Below are 25693 nucleotides of genomic sequence, written 5' to 3'. Positions count from 1 at the left end.
ACCATTTCAACTCCCAAAAATGAAAATCATTACTTTTATTTTAAGATTATTATATTGTTTTAATTTATAAATTTTGTGATAATAAGGTATAATCACTTAATAATAAAGATATAAATGTTATTTTTCTTTCAAATACTTTTATCACTTTTTTTTAATATTAGAAGTTAATTAAACATTAAATAGTTAATAAATACTAATTTTAACATATATTATTTTGTTTGAGTTTACTTTTTTTTTCTACATTACCCTAACTCGTACCCAAGTAGGTATTAGATAAGTAGGTATAGTAATTAGTAGATACCTACTACCTAGTACCTAGTACCTAGATAGTTTACACTAGTCACTACTTACTGCACGATGATTATCCACACAGCAGACTCTACATAACATACTATTCAGTACAAATTATTTAACCGTCTAATAAATTCTATACGGTATAATAATTATATCATGTGCTTTTAAATTTTACTTAACAAGTTGACTGCCGAGCCATTTTTATTATAATGGTTCTTAGCGCCGTGAGTACCATAATTGGTATTCAACAATACTTATAACTACGCCAAGGCAAATTTTACAGATTTATCATGTGGGCCTTGGGTATTTTTCAGAGAAATCTAATAATATTTTTGTCGTAATCATTTATTATTATACTACTGATTATAAATAAAAAAAAAAATAAAAATCGGAGTGAGTACCATTTTAGGTATTCAATGCCTATTATATCATAAATTCCTACTCCCGATTACGTTATGGCCACGTGCATGTGCGTATATCGACTTAAAATAGACTATAATATGAAGTTTTCCTTGTAAACTGATAAATATTATTATATCACAATATTGTCGGGACAACAGCAGTGAAGGCTTTAGTATCGTCGCCATCCTAGTGTGATTTTGATCAATTTATTATGTCTTGTTTGTAAAAAAACTCGTACATAAAATACCAAATAAAACATGAATCGTGATCAAATTTTGGCTGCTCTAAGTTCTGATGAAGATGTGTCTGATAATTCATTTGTTGACGATTCAGATGCAGATCCTGATTTCAATTTAAATCTTTCGGTAAGATATTTTAGAAATTATATCCCCCATAAATTATTGTTGTATAGTAGGTAGGTGTTAAGAATTGTTTTTATTGTATGCGTAGGATGATAGTGATTTGGAGTATGTTGATGTTTCTGATTCGAGTGACGATGATACCTCTATTATACCCATTATTCAAACACCAACTCAAACTGAACCAAATTGGGGTCCTGTGAGTGAAAATGTTAGCTGTCCAGTTTTCAATGAACAAAATGAAACGTTTGGAATAAATCCAGATTTATTTGATACTTTAATTGATGGAACGCCATTTGATTTTTTTTCCTTGTTCGTGGATAACGAAATTTTAAGTATATTAGTTAATGAAACTAATAGATACGGAAATAATTTGTGTTCACTTCCTTTACGTCCTAAATCTAGATTGAAAAAATGGACAGAAGTTAATATTGATGAAATGAAAACATTTTTAGGTATAGTTATGTGGATGGCCTGGATGGGGTTAACTCCGCAACCGAGTTTGGCATCATATTGGAGTAAAAGTTATTTATATCGTTCTGAAATCCCAAAATGCATGACCAGAAATCGCTTTGAAATTATTTTAAGAACATTTCACTGTTCAAACAATGCAGAATGCCCTCCAGGTGATAGACTTTTCAAAATTCGTAATTTGGTAGATTTATTGGTGATGAAATTTAAAATGTGGAACGTACCTTCTGAAAATATGTGTATTGATGAATCTGTAATTCCTTTCGTTGGACGATTATCATTTCGTCAATTTATAAAAAATAAACGACATCGATACGGAATAAAAGTATTTAAATTGTGTATTAATGATGGCTATACAATCGGCTTTAAAATTTATGCGGGCCAAGAGTCAGTACCTGGTGTAGGTGTTTCCACTAAAATAGTAATGGAGTTGGCCGAGGACTATTTAGATAAAGGGAGAACAATGTATACTGATAACTGGTACACGTCAGTAACTCTTGCTAATCAACTTCTTAATCGGTCAACGAATTTGGTGGGGACATTACGTTCAAATAGAAAATTTAATCCAGTATCGGTTGTAAAAGCAAAATTAAAAAAAGGAGAAATTATGTTAAGTCAAAGTCAAAATAATATAGTTGTTCTTAAATGGAAAGATAAGCGGGACGTATTAATGCTATCAACCAAACATAAAAATAATACGGTAGTAGTGAATAATAAACGAGGAAAACAAGTTGTAAAACCTCAAATGGTGATTGATTATAACAAAGCAAAAGGGTATGTTGATATTTGTGATTTAAGAAGCTCATATCATTCACCACTTCGGAGGTCATTGAAATGGTATCGAAAAGTCATGTTTGAAATCTTATTGAATACATGTTTATTAAATGCGATGTCTTTGTATACTGCTGTAACTTCAAAAAAAATTAGTGTAACTCAATTTCGTGAAATTATAATTCATAGTTTGATTAAAAAAATCGAAGTACAACCAAGTGAAGAGAAACATATTCTTATCAATGCGCAACGAGGAAAATGTTATATCTGTTACAAAGAAATGGCTGAACAAGGTGGAAGACAACATGCTCAAAAGATTACACGTAGAGTTCAGACTAAATGTACCAAGTGTTTAAAATATTTTTGTCTAGAATGTTTTTTTAAGACCCATTCATGTAAATTATTGTAAAATCCAATTAAATTTAAATTAAACTTTGCTATTAACATCATTTTATAGAATTTTTTCTGTACTTTTCATTTCAATGGCTAAATTGAGTACCAAATACGGTCTTCAATAGTTTAACACATGTTAAAAGTGAGTACCAATTTTGGCATTCAATGCCTGAGAAATAAGTTAAGTGAATACCAGGATTGGTACTCAAAGCGTGAGTGACAAATAACTTAAAAATAGTATGGCGTAGATAACAAAACTAATGAGTACCAATAATGGTCTTCATGGCAGTCAACTTGTTAAATGATAGGTACGTCGTACGTGTTATAAAATAACAGGAGGGACCCCGAAATTAAATTTTATTTTATTGGTCCGGTCCCGGTCTTGGTTAAAATTTATCGGTCCAGTCCGGTCCTGGTCTTGGTTAAAATTTATCGGTCCGGTCCGGTCCTGGTCTCTGTTAAAATGTATCGGTCTAGTCCGGTCTAGAAAAAAACGGACCGTGCAGAGCTCTACTGGGTAACTATGACGGTGAAATAACTAAATAAATAAATTTAAATTTAAATAAATAAAGTTTTCCGGTTTTCATTAATTTAATGAATGACTCGGAAACATTGGTTAATACAATGTCACCACATTGGTAACCGATTTTTACAAAACAGTAAGCATATGAAGAGTTTTACATCAGTGGTTGACGCTCTCAAGTACTTGGGCATTCTCAAAGTTCTCAATATATATAATGTAAAGGGATTGGTATTAGAGGTCATCGTGAGGATGAATCATCATTAAATAAGGGCAAATATTTAGAGTTATTAAACTTGAGAGCTAAAGACAATACCGTTATAAATCGTTTCTTTATCGAAAAAGAGAAAACTTTTCGTTATGTAAGTGTTCCTTACACCAATATGTTTCTTAATTATATGGGGAAAAATATCAACCACTCAATTATTAATGATATTCAAGAAGTCATTATTTTTAGCATAATCTTAGATGAAACACAAGATCTTGCTAGACATGAACAAGTGTCTGTGTGTGCAAGGTATGTTTCAAAAACATTAGAACCTCATGAAGTATTTTTAGGTTTTTATCGAACAGCATCAACAGATGGAGAGTCATTGACTACTTTAATAAAAGAAGTAATCTCATCAAATGGTTTGAGTATTAACAACATAAGAGGCCAATGTTATGATGGCGCTGCGTCCATGCGTGACTCTTACAGTGGGGTCCAGGCAAGAATTCGCGTTGACAATAAATTAGCTGTATACGTTCATTGTTATGCTCACATTCTCAACCTATGTCTTGTTGATCTTTCTAAAGTAATATCTCATTTGAGAAACACATTTGGCATTCTTCAGTCATTGTACTCGTTTATTGGCGCATCTTCAAAATGATACAGTATTTTTGAACAAATAATGTTAGAAACATCTTCTAATGGAAAAAATAAATTAAAATCCTTAAGTGATACACGTTGGAATTGCCGCATAGAATCAATAAAAGCTGTTATTAAAACATTACCAGTTATACAAAAAACTTTACAAACAATTTCAGAAAATGACCCTTTACATGAATCAGATGCTAATAGTTTATTGAATAATATTCAGAAATTTCAGTTTGTATTTTGTTTGTACGCTTTAAATAAAATAATGGAGCAAACTAATATACTTTCAAAGTATTTACAATCTCCATCAATAAATTATGCTACAGTCAATATTATGTCACAAAATACTATTGATGAGTTAAATGAGTATCGCTCTGAAAATGCATACAATGAAATTAGGAAGGTCACGCAAGAGATAGTCAATAGTCATGATTTCCTATCACCTAAGATGCCTCGCAAAAGAAGTTTACCAGTTAAAAATATTGGTGGTGGTTCATTTCATCCAGAATTTAAAGATGTCAAAATTTTTATAGAATAGAAATTTATTATTTAATTCTTGACACAATCATACAGGCAATAAAATACAAGTTTAATGAAAATGATTTAAAGGTTTTAAACTCAATAAACAACGTTTTAGTTGATATGAACCCTGTTGTATCTGATATTCAGGAAGTTAGTTCAGTATATGGATTTGATGTGAATGAATTGAAGTCTGAAATAATTATTTTCAATAGAATGTTTACCAGTTTGAAAAAAAGAAGTGAACTTTGAAAATAAATTAGCATATATAAAAAAAGTTGAAGTTGGGAGTGGTTTCCCTATATTAGTAGATGTTTTAAAATTATTTTTGACTATACCAATGAACAGTGCATCATGTGAAAGAAGATTTTCGTGCCTAAGAAGACTAAAAAATTACTTAAGAACAACCATGGGCCAAACAAGACTAAGTGACTTAGGTTTATTGTATATACACAAAGATAAAGGGGTAAATAAAAATGCAGCTATCGACGAATTTTGTGCTGACAACAAACGCCGACTTAATTTAAAATAATAAATATTTTAGTACTCATACATTTAATAATTAAAATAGATATCATTGTTTTCTTAATCTATATTTGTTTTTAATAAATATATTGATAAGTTCAGTTAAAATATTAACTATACATGTGCATTTTTATTATACAAAATAATGATTAAACCTATAAAAAATTATTTTTTACTTTCTAAAAATAAACTTTGCTACCCCAGAATTTGGACTCTAATGACGCCCATGATTACTAATATATTATATTACTATATTTTTATAACCTTTGGTTGCTGTGATTATTTATTGTTGGCGGTGAAATTATGATAACGATATGCTAATGAGCACGGCGAGTGGCGTAGAAACATCTTATCGGTCTGTCCACTTCTCTCCCGTCTTCCCAGCTCACCACTTCGTCCTTTGTGTTAAATTAATTTTAATTAATTTTATTGTTAAATTATTATAATTGTTTTCTTATTTATTCTCTTTGTTATATGTTCTCTGTTTAAAATATTAGTCGGCTTTTGCCATACGATTAATCTTTTACCATATGTTTGCTATCAATTTATCATTATTATGTATTATTATTTTGTTTTGTTTTGCGGCCAACACCCTTATTATTATTATTGTTTTTCCGCTATTGTAGCGTTGGTTTTTCTATAAGTGTTATGTTGATCTTTTTTTATTGTAAGTCGCATTGAGCGCAACCACCGCATAACTTAGTGTATTATTATATGTAATATTTTTTATTCGTTTTCAATGTGACACTGACCTAAGATATACTTGTATCACCATTCAGGCGTAAAATCATTGGTGTTTTTTTTTTACTATTTATTCATCACCCGACTTGTCGTGTGCGAATGTCACCACGCCGACTACCACGGAAGAATAATCCTACATAAGACATCTCCGTCGATTACGTGAGTTTTTGTTGCTTGTTCTGTTGTCGTCAACAGGTGTGTGGGAGGCCGCCCAGGTCGACCAGATCATCAGCTTCCTCGAATTCAGCCAACTGCCTCCAGATTTCACATAGTTTTAAGTAGTTCTTAAGGTTTTGCCTAGTCGTGTAAGCTCTGTGGTCATTGCACCAGATTGATTCGATCACAGAGACCCCCCTTCATAAATAAACTGTCATCCTCTTTCCCTTGTTACCTATCTCCTGTCTACGTCGCGTCGTCGTTGTCGTAGTGCTCATTATATTGCCTAAAATATTTATCATAAGGCGTCGGAACTTTTAGTTGCCTATCTACGCCCCGTAAAAGTAATAAAATCATTTAACTATGTTCTCGGACATTACCGAGTGGTCTTTCGAATGGCCTACACTGTTGGGCCTCGACATTTATATTATTTGTGAATTATTAAATTTGTGTACAATACAGCAACTAATTTTTACCAACAATCGTGTTTCCATTTTTTAATATTAGTTTTAAGTTTACTCACCGACAAATATACACACCTAAACACACCACCACACACTAGCACTCTCTGGTTTTGCTCAGCAACCCCGTCCACTTCCTTTGAGTCACTATACATGCATACACACCTTTACACAAGTCGGTCGGTGTGTGAGTGCAACGCGTGAAGTATTTCGTTGACCAGGCGTCACGTTCTATTATTGTTAACGTTCCCGGCGCGAATAACTATGATAAAATAATAATTAGTAATTACAATGATAATATCAAATAAAACCATTGTCCATTATCATAATCGATAAAATGTGATTAGTGTACACATCGTCACTTAACATATAAAAATAAAACTCAATTAATTTTATAGTTTATGCTAAAATGCTATAAGTACACCGGCAGCACTTATCAAATTTTAGAAATAACAATATTTATTTATAGTACTTATCACATAATAGAACGCTATCTATTAACTTAAATATGTACTGTATCACTTACCACGTATTTGCAAACATACAATTATACCTATTCTTATACTATTATGTACTTAACTCATTTTCGTCAAAAAATGTACTTACAACGTTTTTGAATTAAGCCATCGATATAATAGTATCTATGTTATACTACCTAACTACCTGTACCTTAAATAAAAACTTCTACAAGGCACCTTAACAATAAAGGACTTCTTATAAACTAAGTGTATTATTATTATTATTATTTATTTACAACAAATTACAACATTAATGATCGTATAATTACTGTATTAGTTACATACATAATAATTTAAAAAAAAACTTATGAGAAAAGAATACGTGAAAGAAATAAAGACATAAATTCTATAAAGAATACTTTATAGAATTTCTGATTTCATAATGTTCAGCAAAACCTAGATTCTAACATTAGTTACAAGCAATTCAAGCGATACTCTCAATCAGTTTTCCGTACCATATTGTACTATCAGCCATATTCGAAAATGGGGGACGTAGACAACGGAGAAGTTGGAAATAATCGATTCGTTATCTCATCCGAGATTGCGACAGGCGATCTCAGAGAAGAAGAGTTCAACGAGGAAGTTGTGTCCTCTGCCGAGGTATTCGAAGTCTCTGAATTATCTAAAGATGATTTATTATCAGCCTGCAAATCAGTTAAGTGGGCACTTGAGTCTAATCGAGTTAATTCTAAGACAGCTTCCAACGTGTTTCTTCTCGCCCATCACCTCATGATTCCAGGAACATCAACTAAAATGTTCAGACACTACAAGACGTGGATCCCTGTGAAGGGCAGAGGGATATCGTTCTCCGACCAGAATGGTCTTGAATCTACGGAAAGAAACCCCGCTCTAGATGAAGCCCTCCCTACCATGGATGATATCTTTGATGACGAAGAGGCAATCAGGGAAGGGGAGTCAGGCGGGTCTGTAAAGATCATCCAGAAAATAGAATACAAGCCCGCAGACATGGAAGAGAATGCAGAGGACTTATGTACATTTATGACGTTTGTCTCAGCGTATGCAATGAGATTTCTGATCAAGCAAAGCGCTAACATGGATAGATCTTGGCCTCACATGGTCAATGAGTTTATCGGATTCTTCCATGGGTGTGAATCTCGCAACATGACTGTGCCTCCTGCAGCCTGGACCTCCTTGAAGACTTATCTATGTGCCTGTAGGAAATATCAAATCTCCTGGGTTAAATTGGTGGCAGAGACGGAAGTGGTTCTCCCTCCAAACTCAGACCCTCAAGGATTATTGAGATATCTAGGCACCTTGGTGTTCTCTTACTCTGGGATGCACGCATACAGCTTATTTTGCCATCTAGTCTCCGTAACTGGGGTGAGATATGATTATCTCCTGAATCAAATGGACTGCCCCAAGACCAAGATGGCATGTACACAAGTGTTTAAGGTACTAACTAAATACGGACTAGTGACTAGTAAAGAAAAGCCTTATTATAAGTATGCGAGACTCTTTGGGCCGCAATATTTCATGTCGCTACAAACCAAGGCATGCTCCAGCTTTATCTTTCTAGTAGTCTGTTTCCTGAAAGAGTTCACAACTCATAGTGCCGAGCAAGATCCATCCAATATCGTAGGACTTGACTCACTATCCAGTAAAGGGAAGATCTTCCTAAAGGCAATGGCAGTCAGAATCGCTCAAGAAATCGAGTCAATGGACGGAGCGATTAACAATCCTCACGCCAAGAAGGCAACCTAAGCTCTGAATGCTTATGAGGAATCTGGCCCGCTTCCTGGAATGAACAGTCTATTTGGGGCATGATCCTTGAAAACCCCTAGTCTTCACAATGCCTAGTTGATTATTAACGAGAGTTACCCATCTAACATGAATGTATATATCCCACAACCAAGAGCCAGATGTTCTAGTGAATGTTTTAATTTGCTTGTTTATGTTTATATTAATCCTGTTTGTCTTATATTATCGTTATTATATGTTGACCAAATCCCTTTATAAAAGGCAAATAATATAATTATACAAAAAAAATATTTTTAAAATTTTAAATTAAAATCAAAGCAGGTCAATAAATGTTCACAATAATATAATTGTAAACAAATATTGATAAAATTTAAAATTAAAATCAAAGTAGGTCAATAAATGTTCATAATTTATAGGTTCATAGTACAATACAATACAAATTAAGCGACACATGAACAAATATTCTAGTAACACGTAAATATTTCATAACATTATAATATTAAATAATCAAAATCATAAAATTCTTTTTTTAATCGGTGATCTAAAAGCTTTGCATGGACGCAAGTATTTCTTGATGTTGCACAGGCCTTCGACAAGGTCTGGCATCCCGGTCTTCTTTATAAACTAAAATCGTTCCTACCCCCATCATACTACCTTTTTTTTTAAATCATACCTCAACGAACGTTACTTCTTTGTCAGGTCAGGAACCGAATACTCCAGTATATCCCCAATAAAAGCTGGTGTTCCTCAAGGCGCTGTTGTATCTCCAACTATTTTTAATTTATACTCTGCAGACCAACCCACTAATCCGAATACACAAATAGCTGAATATGCCGACGACAAATCAATATATGCCACCCACACCGATTCTGACATGGTTTCAACTATTCTCCAAAGACACCTAAATGATCTATCACACTGGTACTCCCTCTGGCGCGTCAAAATTAATGAAAACAAATCTGTACACACCACCTTTGCTCTTAGCCACAGACAACCTCCTCCGGTACATATAAACGGCAAACCAATACCAAACTCCGACACAGCCAAATATCTAGGTCTAACCTTCGACAAACGTCTAACATGGGCTAAACACATACACACAACAAAATTAAAATTAAATCAACGACTCTACTCTCTCAGACCTATTCTCGGTAAATTCTCAAAATTATCCCTCAAAACAAAAATTCATATATATAATCTTCTTCTTAAGCCTATCTGGCTCTATGGCATACAGCTCTTGGGCACGGCAAAAATATCAAATACAAAAAAAATACAAGTGTTTCAATCAAAAATCCTCCGACTCATAACCAATGCTCCTCCTTATATTTCAAACCACACACTTCATACAGATCTTCACATTCCGAAAGTCACTGATACAGCCAAGCTATACTACTCAAAATTTAGGAATCGCCTTCAAAATCACCCTAATCCCCATATAAAAAAGTTATTATCCATCTCCACCCCAGGAAATCCCACCAGGAGACTTAAACGACAATGGCCCCGTGACCTCATAAAGTAAACATAATATGAATACACCTAAATAATTGTAAATTCAAGTCGAAGTACCTTCACTGGACGGTTTCTTCTCTCAAGACATTCAAGCTATTGCACTTAATTAAACATACATTATGCTTATTGTACTTTTTTTGTAGTATAGATTGTATAAATTCTAGATTAAAAATAAAAAAAAATTAAAAAATTAAGTACCTAATTGAGGGGTGGAAATCCAAAACGTACTATTGCCAAAATACTGATTTTTCAGGAGAAGCGATTTTCTGTATCTCCTTTTCTATAACCGATGTCAATTAACCGAAGCACTATAAATGTAAAGTATAATGAGTCGGTGTGTACTAGTTGCGGTCATAATCAAAAATTACGTACTAGTTGCGGTCATCCCTCAAAAAGGTTGCATACTAGTTGCGGTCACCCATCAAAAAGGTTACATACTAGTTGTGGTCACTCAAATAATAATAACTAAGTATACTAAATAATATAATATAATATAGTTTATATAATAATTAAATATGAAATTAATATTTCGTTTATTTATTTAATTTAGAAAAATGTATCAATCAACATTTTCCTTCCCATTTATATCGAAAATATAACATACTTAGGACTGTCTACACACTATTATTTATTGTGTAGGTATAGTTAAAAATGTTGATACTTATTTTTAAATTATTCGAATATTCGAAACTATGATCGGAGTATACAATTTAATCTATTTTATTTATAAACGCTGTGTACATTAAATCGAAAAATATGTTTATCGTATAATATACATTTCGCCTGGAATTAGAGTATAATAAAGCTATGACCGCAATTAAGATAGTACCTAAATTGGCGTGACCGCAACTGTTATATCTGTTTATCTCAAAAATCGTCATGACCGCAACTAGTATGCAGCCTAATGAATTAAAGCGATTTTTTTTAAAAAAAATTCATTTTTTAAGTATAAAAGCTATTTTTTTGTAATATAAAAATGTACAATAATCCAAAACATACCTTTTCCATTAATTTAATGGAAATAGCACGTTTTGGAAAATTTAATGAAAAAAGTTCGTTTTGGAAAACCTAATAAAATGTACTCCAAAATGTGGTTTTTCCAAAATAAAAATATTATTAATTTATAATTTATTGTTTTTACATTTTAACGTTTTTTACAATCATTCTAAGATATGCTTAATATATGACACGTAAATACTTAATTCCAATGTCATATCTCCAATTTTTTTTTAGTGAATAACTCATATGATATTAAATTACAATAAAATAATATTGATCTTAAGTTTCTGAATAATAAGTATATGTTTAAATCAATGTCTATAGTACCATAGTGGTATACATATTTAAATGGTTTTTACTTTTTTGCATCTCCTGAAATGTATATAAAATACAGTTAATCATATTGTGGTTCAGCTAATTTAATTTATTATTAATTCTTAAATCATAAATACAATATAAATAGGTACAATACAAATTATTATTTAATAAGGGTCTTCTTCATAAACCCCGCTTTCGTCATTTTCGTCATTTTCAATATTATTATTATTTACATTTTTAAATATATCATTATAAAATTCCTCAGCATCAGCTGGTATTTTAAAAAATTTATTTAATTTGATTATATCTTCTTTTTTTGCTAACTTGACATGGTTTTGTTTTGGCAGGATATCGACTTCACCGATGTTCTGAAGATTTGAATACATTTTTATGACACCAACTCTTGTAATTTCACCTTCATATGTCTTACTTATGCCAACTGTCTTTTTACCTTTTAGGTATTGAAATCTTTTTTGTTCTGTCATCTTAAATTGGTTTTGTTTTATAACTTTTTTTGCAGCAGATTTGTAGTCATAAACATTAAAATCTTTACCATATACATTGACTGTAGTATGTTTTTAAATATTTTATAATATTCAGATGGTGAAATAATTGTTTCAATTTTATTTAACTCCTGTTCAATTCTACCGAAAACCTGGTCTACTATCTCTAGTTTCTCTACTATTTACCTCACAATTTGGTTTTCGAGAAAGAAGAAGCACAGAAGACGCAATATCTAAATTAATTTCACATGTTAAAACTGACAAAAAATATAAGCTTGTTGTTTTCTTGGATCTAAAAAAAGCTTTCGATACGGTTGATCACAATATATTGTTATTAAAAGTGGAAAATATTGGTATAAGAGGAGTTGTATACAATTTGCTTAAGTCTTATTTGGAAAATCGAACATGTTGCACAAAAATAGGTAAAACAAAATCTGTTAAAAAATTACTTGCGGAGTTCCACAAGGAACTTGTCTTCGGCCTTTATTATTTATTATTTATATTAACAGTTTAACAAATATTAAATTAAACGGAAATTTAGTGCTTTTCGCGGACGATACTGCCTTAGTGGTAGATGCAGATAATCCGGAAAGCAAGTAACGATCTTCTTAAAATTAAAAACTGGTTAATGGAAAATAAATTATCTCTAAATATCTCCAAAACGCAATTTATAGATTTTTCGGTAAAAATAGACAAAAACAACTATTTAACAATTCATAATTACCATTGTAAAAATACTTTTAATATTCCAAATATTTGTAATTGTCGGAATCTCGAAATTGTTGAGAAATATAAATATTTAGGTGTTATAATTGATTGTGAACTTACCTGGAAAATTCAATTAGAAAAAATAATTTCCAAAATTAATAAATCATTACCAGTTTTTAATGTTGCAATAGAATCAAGTTTTAAAAAATCTGTATACTCTGCCTTAGTACAATCTCATTTACAATATTCTATAACTATTTGGGGAGATTCATATAATTTAAAACAACTCCAAAATTTACAAAACTCTATTACTTCCAAATTTAACATAGTTGATGTTGCGTCCATGCAAAGCTTTTAGATCACCGATTAAAAAAAGAATTTTATGATTTTGATTATTTAATATTATAATGTTATGAAATATTTACGTGTTACTAGAATATTTGTTCATGTGTCGCTTAATTTGTATTGTATTGTACTATGAACCTATAAATTATGAACATTTATTGACCTACTTTGATTTTAATTTTAAATTTTATCAATATTTGTTTACAATTATATTATTGTGAACATTTATTGACCTGCTTTGATTTTAATTTAAAATTTTAAAAATATTTTTTTTGTATAATTATATTATTTGCCTTTTATAAAGGGATTTGGTCAACATATAATAACGATAATATAAGACAAACAGGATTAATATAAACATAAACAAGCAAATTAAAACATTCACTAGAACATCTGGCTCTTGGTTGTGGGATATATACATTCATGTTAGATGGGTAACTCTCGTTAATAATCAACTAGGCATTGTGAAGACTAGGGGTTTTCAAGGATCATGCCCCAAATAGACTGTTCATTCCAGGAAGCGGGCCAGATTCCTCATAAGCATTCAGAGCTTAGGTTGCCTTCTTGGCGTGAGGATTGTTAATCGCTCCGTCCATTGACTCGATTTCTTGAGCGATTCTGACTGCCATTGCCTTTAGGAAGATCTTCCCTTTACTGGATAGTGAGTCAAGTCCTACGATATTGGATGGATCTTGCTCGGCACTATGAGTTGTGAACTCTTTCAGGAAACAGACTACTAGAAAGATAAAGCTGGAGCATGCCTTGGTTTGTAGCGACATGAAATATTGCGGCCCAAAGAGTCTCGCATACTTATAATAAGGCTTTTCTTTACTAGTCACTAGTCCGTATTTAGTTAGTACCTTAAACACTTGTGTACATGCCATCTTGGTCTTGGGGCAGTCCATTTGATTCAGGAGATAATCATATCTCACCCCAGTTACGGAGACTAGATGGCAAAATAAGCTGTATGCGTGCATCCCAGAGTAAGAGAACACCAAGGTGCCTAGATATCTCAATAATCCTTGAGGGTCTGAGTTTGGAGGGAGAACCACTTCCGTCTCTGCCACCAATTTAACCCAGGAGATTTGATATTTCCTACAGGCACATAGATAAGTCTTCAAGGAGGTCCAGGCTGCAGGAGGCACAGTCATGTTGCGAGATTCACACCCATGGAAGAATCCGATAAACTCATTGACCATGTGAGGCCAAGATCTATCCATGTTAGCGCTTTGCTTGATCAGAAATCTCATTGCATACGCTGAGACAAACGTCATAAATGTACATAAGTCCTCTGCATTCTCTTCCATGTCTGCGGGCTTGTATTCTATTTTCTGGATGATCTTTACAGACCCGCCTGACTCCCCTTCCCTGATTGCCTCTTCGTCATCAAAGATATCATCCATGGTAGGGAGGGCTTCATCTAGAGCGGGGTTTCTTTCCGTAGATTCAAGACCATTCTGGTCGGAGAACGATATCCCTCTGCCCTTCACAGGGATCCACGTCTTGTAGTGTCTGAACATTTTAGTTGATGTTCCTGGAATCATGAGGTGATGGGCGAGAAGAAACACGTTGGAAGCTGTCTTAGAATTAACTCGATTAGACTCAAGTGCCCACTTAACTGATTTGCAGGCTGATAATAAATCATCTTTAGATAATTCAGAGACTTCGAATACCTCGGCAGAGGACACAACTTCCTCGTTGAACTCTTCTTCTCTGAGATCGCCTGTCGCAATCTCGGATGAGATAACGAATCGATTATTTCCAACTTCTCCGTTGTCTACGTCCCCCATTTTCGAATATGGCTGATAGTACAATATGGTACGGAAAACTGATTGAGAGTATCGCTTGAATTGCTTGTAACTAATGTTAGAATCTAGGTTTTGCTGAACATTATGAAATCAGAAATTCTATAAAGTATTCTTTATAGAATTTATGTCTTTATTTCTTTCACGTATTCTTTTCTCATAAGTTTTTTTTTAAATTATTATGTATGTAACTAATACAGTAATTATACGATCATTAATGTTGTAATTTGTTGTAAATAAATAATAATAATAATAATACACTTAGTTTATAAGAAGTCCTTTATTGTTAAGGTGCCTTGTAGAAGTTTTTATTTAAGGTACAGGTAGTTAGGTAGTATAACATAGATACTATTATATCGATGGCTTAATTCAAAAACGTTGTAAGTACATTTTTTGACGAAAATGAGTTAAGTACATAATAGTATAAGAATAGGTATAATTGTATGTTTGCAAATACGTGGTAAGTGATACAGTACATATTTAAGTTAATAGATAGCGTTCTATTATGTGATAAGTACTATAAATAAATATTGTTATTTCTAAAATTTGATAAGTGCTGCCGGTGTACTTATAGCATTTTAGCATAAACTATAAAATTAATTGAGTTTTATTTTTATATGTTAAGTGACGATGTGTACACTAATCACATTTTATCGATTATGATAATGGACAATGGTTTTATTTGATATTATCATTGTAATTACTAATTATTATTTTATCATAGTTATTCGCGCCGGGAACGTTAACAATAATAGAACGTGACGCCTGGTCAACGAAATACTTCACGCGTTGCACTCACACACCGACCGACTTGTGTAAAGGTGTGTATGCATGTATAGTGACTCAAAGGAAGTGGACGGGGTTGCTGAGCAAAACCAGAGAGTGCTAGTGTGTGGTGGTGTGTTTAGGTGTGTATATTTGTCGGTGAGTAAACTTAAAACTAATATTAAAAAATGGAAACACGATTGTTGGTAAAAATTAGTTGCTGTATTGTACACAAATTTAATAATTCACAAATAATATAAATGTCGAGGCCCAACAGTGTAGGCCATTCGAAAGACCACTCGGTAATGTCCGAGAACATAGTTAAATGATTTTATTACTTTTACGGGGCGTAGATAGGCAACTAAAAGTTCCGACGCCTTATGATAAATATTTTAGGCAATATAATGAGCACTACGACAACGACGACGCGACGTAGACAGGAGATAGGTAACAAGGGAAAGAGGATGACAGTTTATTTATGAAGGGGGGTCTCTGTGATCGAATCAATCTGTACAAAATATTAATTAATAATGGCTGGAATATTAAATATCACTAAAATACAAATATTAAGTGCACACAAGTTAACTGAATATTCATAAATGACAAAACCGCTGGAAAAAAACTGTGGCGGTTGGCGGACGATCCGCCTCGTATGAATATGGCTATTGGAAATCCACAGTTTAATTTTAGCTAGCGGATACGGCCGACCGCCCGAACATTGAACAAGCGCGATTCCAGGCGATCGTCCGCAAGCCATTTTACTTCGTCTGAATATACCCATTTAAATATAGATGTTTAATTTTTAAATAAAATCCGCTGCGGTTAAAAACCGCGACCGCGCGTGGCTAAACCGCTCCGTGTGTAACCAGCTTTAAGCTGGTTTCACACGGAGCGATTTAATCGCGGGCGGTTGCGGTTAAAAATCGCAGAGATTTAAAACCGCTCCCGTGCATGCATTCACACTAGGAGATCGCGTGCGATTAAAACGCCTTCGAATACCCGCCAAATTTGAAATGTGTTTATTGTCGTTTGAACTTATTACATTAGTCGTATAGAAAACGTCAGTAGTACTTCACGTTTTTAAATAAGTTATTTTCCATCGTTTTATTAAATGATGGAGACCTTAGATGATGTTGAAGCGATTTGTGTAGTGTATAGTTTATATAAAAGACAACAGTTAAAACAAAAAATGACCAGCAAGAGAAAATATTGGGTGCATCCACTGAGCATGAAAAGAATCAACGAAGGTCAATTTCAAGTTAATTTCTTAACTTTGCAATCACACCCTGATGAATTCTTTAAATATTATCGGATGTCAATTTCGTCATTCGATTCTTTGGTATGTTATATTAGCTGACTCGCTTACAAAATATGTTAATACAATTATGAAAAACTGGAACATCAGTTTACAATATATATTTACCTACTGACAATAGTGTTTATTTAATGATCTTAGGTTTCATATATTGGTAAATACCTTCTAAAACAACATACTAATATGCGAATTCCAATTTCACCGGAAGAAAGATTGACCGTGACGTTAAGGTAGGTGCAATTTAAACATAAAATGTATTAGTATGTTATATAAAAACCAATAAACTGGATCAATATACCTCAGAATAGAGTAAATAAATGGTTAAGAAATATTGAATAATATTTGAACTTAACAAAAGTGGTTACCATAAATCATAATCAATATAATGTATAGACTATTATTCTCTTATATTATTATCAATTTTAGAAATCTATTATTTTTTTTTTTGTTTAAGTTAATTGGTTGATAAAAATATAATAATATAGATAATAATTTAAGATTCTGAGCGTTGAATGTATTGATTTTACAGTAATGTGTGTTTTTATTTTTTACTTTTGTATCTGTCATCAAGATTGGGGGCAGTAAAACTGATTTCAAATTTCAAATTTTTCGAATTTCACTGCTTGTTTATAATACAATTTTCTAATTTTCCATAAGCGATACAATTTTTAAAAAAGTTTGATTTGTTTTGAACTGTTTACCGACATTTTCAGTATCAAAAGTTTTAGTTTTTTTTATAAATGTGAATAAAAATTTATTTGTTGCGTAAAAAAGCTTAAACAGTTAATACAATGCTCCTAATATATTATAACAAAAATATTCAAAATCCATGATCACAATTTTTTTTATAAGCATTCAAAGTTCAAATCTTTACAAAATACGTAAAAATGACGAAATTTGAATTATTTTGAGTTAGAAATTAATTTTTCTTTTTAAATCTATGATTTTAAAATGCAATAAAAGATTCCTCATCAGTTTTTCTACGTTTATCCAAAAAAAAAAAAAAATGTCTACAAGAAAATCATATTACATTTTTAAGAGCGTTTGAGTTTCACATTTTTACAAGATTCATATGATCTTATTTTGTTGTAATTAAAAATAAATAACTGTAGAAACAATAGAAACGTGAAAATGTATCTTGATGCTTATATGGCTCCTGATATATTATATTATAATAGCAGATGAAAAATATTGAAAATACATAGGTATATTTTTTTTATAATCATTTAAATATTAAAATTTGGATGAAATTTATCAAATTGTAAATTTACAAATTTTTTAGTAGTTGAAATTTATAAAATGTTCAACTTTTATAGCTAATAGGACTGACAATTTAAATTGGGGTTTTACATAAAAATAAAGACATCAAACTTTAGATTATCAAACACTATTTTTTAAAAGGTTATTATTTTAATTAATACCTAATATGTGTCTATTTAGATATTTGGCTACGGGTTCTAACTTTTCCACTTTACACTTCGAATTTTTAATTGGAATATCCACAATATCAACTATTGTACGCGAAACTTGTGATATTATATGGAGCGTATTACAACCAATTGAAATGGCAAAACCAACTACTGACGATTGGTTAGACATTGCAGCCGGGTATTTAGAGAAAGCTCAATTTCCAAATTGCGTTGGCGCCGTAGACGGCAAACATATACGTTTGGAATGTCCGAAAAACAGTGGGACATTCTATTATAATTACAAACATTATTATTCACTCATCCTGATGGCAATTTGTGATTCTAATTACTGTTTTAGAATTATAGATGTGGGTTCCTACGGTAAGGAAAGTGACTGTAATGTCTTTAAACAATCAGTGTTTGGTAAAAAGTTATACGGTTATAAATTAAATTTGCCACCAAAAATGTGTTTACCTGGTGATGATAACGGTGTTCCTCTACCTTATGTTTTCGTTGCCGATGAAGCATTTGCGTTACATCCAAATTTACTTCGACCTTTTCCAGGCAGGTCGTTAAATGACGACAGGAGGATTTTTAATTACAGGTTATCAAGAGCTCGACAACATATAGAATGTACTTTTGGAATAATGTCGAAAAAATGGAGAGTTTTTCAAACAAGTTTACTAGTTGAACCCAATTTCGCTGTCGCTGTGACAAAAGCATGTTGTGTGCTACACAATTTTGTTCGACGTAGAGATGGCATCAACAATGATGATATCCTTAGTTGTACAATGGACAATTTAACAAATCAAAGGGGAACTGGAAATTCATCAACGAATGCCAAAGAAGTTAGAGAACACTTTGTTAAGTATTTCAACGCTCCGCAACATGCACTAAGGTGGCAAAATAAAGTCATTGGAAAATAATATTACATTTTGATTACAGTATTACTATTTTACGTAAGAAAATAATTATAAAAATATTTTATATTGATTTAGATATAGCCTACAAAGTTTTTATAGATTAAGAATTAAATTTAAATAATTAAAATTATAAAGTATACTTGCTGGTTGCCATTATTATGTATACTATTATTATGTATACCTATTATATAATATATTATTCAATATAAATTCAGTGTATATATTTTTTTCATAGAGACTTAATACTTGTAATATAATAGTTCAGAACAGTGGTGTATTTAATATTCATAACATGAAATATTATCATATCGACTTAATACAAAATAAGTAAGATAAACAATAAGCCTTTTTATTGAACAATATTTAAAATTTAAATAATACAATACCTTTTTGTAATATTATTATAAAATAATTTAATCATAATAGTAACATACTTAAAATAAACATACCAATGTCATACCTATAATGTATAAATATTTATTGTTATTTTCAAACTCAGAATTCTGTATATTACCAGAATATGTGGAGGACGCAGATGTCTGAGGATTATACTGAGTGTAATAATTGTGTAATGTAGGATTCGTTGTTTCAATATGATGTGGGTTTATAGCTGAGGTTAGTGCAGAAAATTCAGGCAAAGTTTGATTGACATTATAATACGAATAGTTAAAACTATTAAAAGGAATAGAACCAGAGTTCCCCTGAGAAGATATTTGTTGCATTTGAGGAGGAGTAGAATATTTGACTCTTTGTAGAATAGTCAAAAATTCAATATAAACCCTACCTTTTTGTTCCTCAGTTAAACTACGGATTTGAGGAAGAAGTGACATCAGAAAAGAAGTTTCTGCATCTTGTGGACGACGATTCTCCAAAATGTTTAGCAAATTTTCCTCAAATGAAGGTTTTTTAACCGATTTCGTTTTTGTAGCTGGTCTCTTTTTAATCGGATCATCTGGAATATCGTTTTCATCGTCTCCATCATTTTGAACATCGATATTTTCATCCAGTACAGAATCACTGATGTCAATCTCATTGTCACTGGATTCTTCAATGTTACCCTCAGTCCTATAATTATTTTTTTAAATCATACATTACGAATCATTTAATATAGAATTTGAAGGGTCCGGTGCAACAACCAGATAACTCCATTTCGGAAAAATGTTCAGGATGAAGATATAACACTTTCCTTAATTTTGCATTGAAGATAGGATTAATATGTCGGTATATTTAAGTTGAGGACATAACAATAAATAATTATATCTAAATATCAAAATCCTAGTTTTAAATTTTGTAACCGAAAATATTTTTCAAAGTTGAACATAACATGGAGTTATCTGGTTCTTGATCAGAAAAGTGCTAAATTTCAAAACTAAAAAATATATATATATTTTTTTTCATGATAAAACAGTTTATTTTTAAACATATTTTTACAAAGATTTCTTTGATTACATATGAAGATTATAGTTATTCATAAAAATAACAGATGGGTAAGCATGGAAAAAAAATTAGTTTTTTAGTAAATTTAATTTTTAAATTTTTATATAAGTTTCATAATAACAACTTATTTAGAGCATACAAATTTAAAAAAACAAATAAAATATTTAGTAGGTACCTTCCTAAAAGTTAATAATTAATAATAATAACCCATATATTCATCTTGAATAGGCGAATCTTAGTATTACATTTAAATATTAAAAAAAATACAGAATATAAATTTATAAATCATTTGACATGAATATCATCTTTTCTGGAACAAAACAAAATATTTATATAATTAAAACAAATTTTTGTTATTACTATCATAATGAAACAATATTAAAGTATTAATTATATACTTACCCAAAATTGAATAATAAATAATAATATTAACCAAATATTCATCTTGAATAGGCAAATCTTAGTATTACATTTAAATATTTAAAAAAATACAGAATATTAATTTATAAATCATTTGACATGAACATCATCTTTTCTGGAACAAAACAAAATATTTATCTAATTAAAACACATTTATTCTAGTACTATTAATTTGAATAATTATTGAAATCTACCTTTTGTTTAAAATTATAATGATTTTTATAATCACCAATCGTCCAACTTAATAAATAAGGAATAATATCTTTTCATTTCTGAAAAACACATTTTTGTTATTACCATCATAATAAAATAATACTAAAGTATTTATATTAGGTATTTACCTAAAAGTTAATAATACATAATATTAACCAAACATTCATGTTAAAAAAACAGATAATCTTTGTATTACATATTATAGTATACATGATTGGTATTTCATCATTTCTGAAACATAAAAATTATATTTATTTAAAAAGAGTGTACAAAATAATGAATATAATACATTTTAGTATATTATTGTTACCTTTTATTAGTGTATGTTACTTATTATAGTTCATCATCTGAAGTTAAACGTTCCTCTACAGTTGTATCCACTTCTTCAAGTCCCTGATAAAAGTATAGATATTCTTGTGGAACATATTTTGCTGCTAGACAGTGTATGTCAATTAATTTGGCAGGTTTTATTTTAATTTTTGAGTGATGGAGCTGTTGAAGATTCTCAAATGACAATGTGGCTATCATATTATTTTTGTCCATAACAAAATGTTCTTCTCCATTTGAATTAGCAATAACTTTACAAAATAGTCCTTCTTTTGAATATTTAAGTGTACGATATGCCATTATTGTAAATTTTTGTTTATTAGTACTCATTAAATATTTTTTGAAAAATGGTTTAAGATATTCAGAAAAGTTGTATATAATGTTTTGTGTTACATTAATAACATTGAATTTTGAAGGACAAACTTCTTTCACCATTTCTTGATACTGATTTGGCAGAAATACTCTTTCAATTTTTCTTCTTCTCTGCTCTATTTGACCAAAACAGCGGTCGCAGGGTAAAAAACTGTGTCCTGGTTCAGGGAATCTTTGAACGACAGTTTCTAAACCAAACATATTTTTTTGAACAACAGAATAAATATATTGAATGATGGCGTTATTTTTATTTTGAGAGCTACAATTGTCAGAAAATAGATACACAGTTTTCACTCCTTGCTGTAAGATATTTTGGAAGTAATAATGAAGAAAGCTTATAACTTCATTCTGTCCTTTCCTGGCCAAAGATTCGTCATACATAAAAAAATGTGAATGACGAGTTTTTGCAGAATAAATACAGAAATTAAAACACCATAATTGTCTTTTGTAAAACACATCCCCACAAGGTATGTGGGGAAGTGGCATATTTTGCTCAAAGTCAAAAGATAAAACATCAATATTTGGATCAGTTCTAGCTCTAGTTGATAATTCTTTTAAATCCGTGTAAAATAACTGTGCTTTAGTTAAATGTATGTCTTTTTCAGTTTCAAGATTTGATTTGATTTGAACATCTTTTTCAACTTCTATTAAATTTTGCAATTTGTCACAGGTCTGGCAGGTATCAGACCTTGGAGTGCCAAAAGATAAGTTGAAATTACTGTTAAAGTGGCGGCTGAAAAAATCATACTTGACTACTGGTTTTACTAGTTCCCCATTTCTAAATTTTTGACAAAATTCTGGTTCATATTTTTCTATGTACATATTGTACATTTTACTAATATTTAATTCTGGAGATAAATATTTTCTTTCATTATTGTCTTGTCTACTGTAATGAGAACTGCGTTTGGGAAAACTTTGAATGTGGGTGTTAATTTGAAATAATATTAAATCTGAAATTCGATTTGGACGAACAGTATGTTTACCACGCTTATCCTTAGGACTGGGATTGTTTTATTTTAAATTTTTACATATTCTGTCAATGACCGATTTACCTAAGCCAAATAAAGAGCAAAATGCTTTTTTACAAACAATATGTTCTTTATCACCAACACGAACCTTATAATAGCTAGAAAATGATCTTTTAGTACAATTTTCATTTTCAGATCTATGTCTTACAATACTATTAATACCAATTAATAGCCTCCCAAGAATATGTCTTGCTTTTCTTTATCTCCAATTTTATTAAAAGTATTAATGAGTGTAGATTTCTCTTCATCTGAAAATTTTTCAAAACATTTCCATTTGCACATGCAGTCAGGTCCAGTTTGTCTCTTCTTTATTGGTTTTTGCCTTAAACTAACACATGCAACACCCTTTGCTCGTTCAACTTTTGCAATTTTTCTTACCCACAATGATGTATTTACTTTTCTCTTTTTTCCTTGGATGAATGAAGTTGGTTCTTCAGTATCTGAACTATTGACTACAACAGCATCATTTTCTGGTTCTTGAGTACCTACCTACAGTATCTGAACTATTGACTACAACAACAATATCAGTTTCTGGTTCTTGAGTACATATTTCGGACTCTGAATCACTTTCTAATAATTGTATACCGCCAAGAGAATTGTCACTATTATATTGGTTAGGAATAAAATCTGGGTCTATAAAATCATCGTCAAAATCAGAAAATGATTCATTTAATATTAACTCAATGTTATTTTCTTCCATACTTAATTGCGGAGTTAAAATGTTCCCGTAGATATAACACAATAAAAATACTATAACATGTCTAACACGAATCACGGTTCACATTTCACACTCCACGAGTCACCAATTTAACATTAAAACGTTAATATTAAATCTCTATACCGGTTTATAGGTGATTTTTAACATCAGTGATAAAGATTTTATCAAAAAAAACGTGCTTATATCAGTGTGACCAGCTGGGCGCAACAACCAGATAACTCCGGAGTTATCCGTTTGTTGCACCGAATTACAAAAACGGATAACTCCATTTTATGCGTTATCTCCGTATATAATAATCGGAGATATACTGTTGTTGCACCCATAGATAAAGAATTTTTTCGTTGTTATTATTCAATCAAAAAGTCAATTTCTAAAAAAAGTGGAGTTATCCGGTTGTTGCGCCGGACCCTTCATTTAAAAAAAGCATAAATATTTATGTTAATGATAACTATTATTTTTATATTTTTACAGAAATTCTTAACTTTTCTAACTTCAAAAATTAAAAAAGGCTCCAAATTAATTGTTTCAAATGCAGATGAACAATATTAAAAATCTGTAGTTACAATTTTTTTCTAAGTATTTAAAGTTGAAATTTTGACAAAATTCGTAAAAATGACGAAAATTTGCAAATTATTTAGAGTTAGAAATTTATAAAAATTTTGATTTTAAAATGTAACATAAGTTTTTCTAGTTCTATCAAAAATAAAATATCTAAAGCAAGTAAAAATAAATTTTTATGAGCGTTCTAAATTCATAATTTTACAACATTGGATATTCACTCGATTTCTCATGTAGCATTTTTCTTATTTGGTTGTAATTTAAAAACGAATTATTGTATTGAATGTTTATATTCTCATTTTCTATACACCATAAGATTTTGAAAAGATTTTGATTTGTTTTGAGATGTTTACAGACATTTTCAGTTTTCAATTTTTTTAGTTTTTTTTTTTATAATTGTCAATAAAATTTTATTTGGTGGGCCAAAAAATCTGAAAATTTAAAATAAGGTTTCTAATATATTGTTAAAATATCAGTTGAAAAATTTTAAAAATACATAGGCACGATTTTTTTATAAGCATTTAAAGTTCGAATTTTGACAAAATTTGTCAAAATCTCGAAAACTATCAATCATTGGAATTAAAAAATGTTAAGTTTTTATAACTAAGAGTTGAAAATTTAAAACAAAGATTTTCTTAAATAATTCATACTGTAACCAAAAAATCTAAAAAATATAGTATAAACACATTTATTTTTATAGACATTTTAAATTCAAATTTGGACAAAATTACATATTTAAACCAAGAATAACGATTTTATTTATTTTGTTATAATTTAAAAATATAATTTATTGGTATATGAAATTTTTAGAGTATATTATTATATTTTATATACACGCAATGGTATTTTAAAATGTAATTTTTTTGGGAAAATACTTAGGTAGCTACTTTAGTCCAGCTTACATGTTTAGCTACCCGATCGTGATAGGTTTTAGATTCTACACATTTTATAGTCATACATTAAAGTATAGTATATATTCAAATTTTTTATAAGATAGAGATTTAAGTAATTTATAAATGATAATAATTACTAGGTAGGATTAATTTATTTCTTACTTGTATTCCAGATGCTTTCTTCAGCGGAAATCTCTAAGACAAATTCTTCGTTGTCAAATCCCATATTAATTAAACGTGTATAGTTTATAGTAAATTAAAGGTATAGATATATTAAAAATTAATAAAATATTAAAATGATTTTTACAATCAATTTTATTATAATAAAATTAAAATAATTTCTGTGCTTGCACGTGAGTGGTGAATTATGGAATGAACGCAAGCAATCGCGGCGATTTAAACGCACCGTCTGAACAGAACCAT

The 25693-nt window shown here is 30.5% G+C and overlaps 3 protein-coding genes and 1 pseudogene across 3 annotated transcripts; 2 read left to right on the top strand and 2 right to left on the bottom strand.

Annotated features, from left to right (window-relative positions):
• Positions 1 to 953: 953 nt before the first annotated feature.
• LOC149059594 (uncharacterized) lies at positions 954 to 4079 on the top strand. Its single transcript, XM_089225055.1, has 3 exons — positions 954 to 1061; positions 1147 to 2692; positions 3436 to 4079. The coding sequence occupies exons 1-3, from the start codon at positions 954 to 956 to the stop codon at positions 4077 to 4079; spliced, it is 2298 nt and encodes a 765-aa protein (XP_089081181.1).
• Positions 4080 to 16771: 12692 nt separating this feature from the next.
• LOC149059593 (uncharacterized) lies at positions 16772 to 17206 on the top strand. The gene is made up of 2 exons (XM_089228750.1): positions 16772 to 16996; positions 17114 to 17206. The coding sequence occupies exons 1-2, from the start codon at positions 16772 to 16774 to the stop codon at positions 17204 to 17206; spliced, it is 318 nt and encodes a 105-aa protein (XP_089084876.1).
• A 2532-nt stretch (positions 17207 to 19738) lies between these two features.
• On the bottom strand, positions 19739 to 20453 carry LOC149059592 (uncharacterized). Its single transcript, XM_089225047.1, has 2 exons — positions 20449 to 20453; positions 19739 to 20369 (listed from the first exon to the last, which is right to left on the bottom strand). Exons 1-2 carry the CDS (start codon positions 20451 to 20453, stop codon positions 19739 to 19741), a joined length of 636 nt encoding a protein of 211 aa, XP_089081173.1.
• A 1254-nt stretch (positions 20454 to 21707) lies between these two features.
• LOC149059591 (uncharacterized) lies at positions 21708 to 23801 on the bottom strand (annotated as a pseudogene).
• Positions 23802 to 25693: the final 1892 nt, after the last annotated feature.

The sequence above is a fragment of the Diuraphis noxia genome, unplaced genomic scaffold, assembly GCF_037042655.1.
Source record: "Diuraphis noxia isolate RWA-SAM2 unplaced genomic scaffold, SU_Dnox_SAM2 contig0001, whole genome shotgun sequence".
NCBI lineage: Eukaryota > Metazoa > Arthropoda > Insecta > Hemiptera > Aphididae > Diuraphis > Diuraphis noxia.
Note: the sequence above shows the minus strand (reverse complement) of the source record. Positions and strands in the feature narration are given on the sequence as shown.